This window comes from Cibotium barometz, chromosome 5 (assembly GCF_041138505.1).
Source record: "Cibotium barometz isolate CiBa-2024 chromosome 5, ASM4113850v1, whole genome shotgun sequence".
Taxonomy (NCBI): domain Eukaryota; kingdom Viridiplantae; phylum Streptophyta; class Polypodiopsida; order Cyatheales; family Cibotiaceae; genus Cibotium; species Cibotium barometz.
In genome coordinates this window covers 63,080,984-63,083,629 of record NC_141050.1, presented here as the reverse complement: position 1 = coordinate 63,083,629, position 2,646 = coordinate 63,080,984, and the positions used below count along the sequence as shown (strand labels likewise).

Genomic DNA, 2,646 nt, shown 5'->3' with positions numbered 1-2,646 from the left:
AGAGCATCTAGATCCCTTCATCTCCAAGCTAAGACAAGGTGGTGCACATTCTTAGTACTCCTTTTCAAGTAAAATAGGATTATGGGTCTATAATCACCAAGTAGGTTATGAAGAACTCACTTACTATGATTCTTAAGAAAGTATAACTACTCAAATTTGCTCAGATAGTTTGAGAACCCATTGCATTGGGTTTGATCCTGAATAGTACATTGTATCATAAGCTCCTTGGAACTAATTTGTTGGACATCTTGAAGGAGGAAGTTAAGGAACTAAAGAAACTAATACCAGTGTGGCCATGGAACTTAGATACATAGAAGGAAATTAAAAAGACTCACATGCACAAATTAATACCAATGTGGCCATGAAATAGGTAAATTGAAGGCAGTTACAATGACCATCCCCAAGTTCAGCAAAAAAGAAGACTTGCCTCTCTCACACACACGCATTAATCTTCCAAACAAAGAGATTTTAATTCTGTCTCTCTAACGTTCATGCATTAAGCTTCCAAACAAAGAGATCTTAGGTTGTCTTGGGTTGAAGTCCCATTCCATGTGTTTCAGTGTTATTATATATAACATTGGTCCAGCCATCAGAAGTTTTTCTCTCTCTCACACACAAAAACAACAACAAAAACACATATATAGACACACAATCTCTCCTCAAAATTCAAATCCCTTGCATTTCATTAATCACGTAAGAGACAGAGGGCCTATGCCGAGTGACAAAGGAGGGTGATCCCTCTCAATTGTCGACTTGCCCCCAAATGAGGAAGGGGCGAAATACTCTCTCTCTCTCTCTCTCAAAGGCACACACACGATCAAGTCTCTCTTTGTTTACACAAATATTGGCTTCCGGTGGTCTCGGTCTCTCTCTCTCTCTCTCTCTCTCTCACAGCACCTGGGCTAGTCCTAACGCGCAACTGCAAGTAGCATCGTGGATAGGAGCATCCCTTGAGTGGGCTAACGACGAGTTCATGATTGAGCGAATATGCGTCCGAATCTCATATCTCCCATTTATCACTAAGCATTTAGCTCCTTGCCAATTTCAGAACAACCAATTTCCGGTGTACGAAATTTCAACAGGATTGTATCTGCAGCCGATCAGGAGAAATGTAGTGTTCGTAAGAAGCCCCCCCCTCCAAAATAAAAATTAAAAAGAAGAAGAAGATGACGACGACAAACTAGCGCTATATTGTCTGTAGTTATGTCAAATCAAAATAGCAACAGCACGATATGTACCGTCAATTTAAAAGATCAAGGGCAGCCCTAATTTCAAATAAAAAAATACTGGCTAGTTATGTCAAATCAAAATAGCAACAGCACGATATGTACCGTCAATTTAAAAGATCAAGGGCAGCCCTAATTTCAAATAAAAAAACTGGCATGATAAGTATGATAAGCTGTACTATATTTGATGTTACATTAAAACTCGCCCTAAGACCAACATGTTAGGGTTGTCCCACACAGATTATGCAATTTGAAGTCAGCTAATTGTGCACAGAACAATATGGCATTGTGCCAACAGAGGGATTTGGCCAAAATATATCTACTCTTATTACCAAGGCCTAAATACGTACAGGCCAATGAACAACAACGAATTGGGCTGCAAGATTGAGCACGGATCTAATTGCTGCATGGGGTGTAGTGAAGCCCATTAGGCTCATTATTACTAATTTCCGCTTGCAGAGTAAGGTTTGCTTCTTGCAAGCAACAAGAGCTTCCAATGTGGTAGAAATCTAGAAACTCGCGGAGCTCCGGGCCACTCTCGAGATGGTCCAGGTGCTTATTATCCACCATCCAAAGCAAGTGCTCGAAGAAGACGGCCTCGCAGGCTATGGTAAGGCCTCCGCTTTGATTGAACCCAAACTCTTCTTCGGTTCTCTCAAGAAGGCCGCGGAAGAGTGGGTGGTTGATGTGCTCCGTTCTGATGATGAACCTTCTGCGCTCTCTACCAACATACACCGCAAGATAGCCCTCTGGAGGTAGGGATGGCTGTTGTTGTTGTTGTTGTTGATCGCCATGGTCGTGCTCACAACCAGATCTACGCTTCCTTGGGGAAAGGGCCGCTAGCGTTCCGTCTATGGTGGCCACCCTTCTCCACTTTTGCAGCATCTGCCTAAGACGCACTATCTGATGAAGCTTGCTAATCTTCACTGGGTTGTAGTTATCGCTGTTCATGTTGAGAGAGAGAGAGAGAGAGACAGACAGACAGAGAGAGAGGGAGAGATCTCACAAAAAGAAAAGCTCCGCGAGTTTGTACCACGCAATTTTTAAATATCTATCCCAGAGGCAGCTATTTATTGGCTTAGAATGTATGCATCTACATTCTGTAGAACATACATGCATGCACGCACAACATATCTACGCTTGAGAGAGATCATGTAGACCTTGCGGAAACTCCAAGACTAGAAGCGTCAAATTTTTTTTTTTGATGTGTGCCCGCCACCCATGTAGCATCACATTTGTGAGTGGAGATCCACCACTTGTTTTGATACGCTCAATACTTTCTAGATCTGAACAACTCATGTTGCCACTTTTTTGGGTCAATTGGGAGCTTTAATAATGCATTGATCAACCACCCCATACAAAAAAGAAGAAAAACTCATAAATCCCTCATAGTTTTTTTGGTATTTCATCTTCATGAGAT

At 42.0% G+C, this 2,646-nt stretch overlaps 1 protein-coding gene across 1 annotated transcript; it reads right to left on the bottom strand.

The window, feature by feature from the left end:
* Positions 1 to 1,395: 1,395 nt before the first annotated feature.
* LOC147638746 (auxin-responsive protein SAUR50-like) lies at positions 1,396 to 2,266 on the bottom strand. The gene has a single exon (XM_086796342.1). The coding sequence runs from the start codon at positions 2,175 to 2,177 to the stop codon at positions 1,623 to 1,625; it is 555 nt and encodes a 184-aa protein (XP_086652468.1). The 5' UTR covers positions 2,178 to 2,266; the 3' UTR covers positions 1,396 to 1,622.
* Between the last annotated feature and the right edge of the window lie 380 nt (positions 2,267 to 2,646).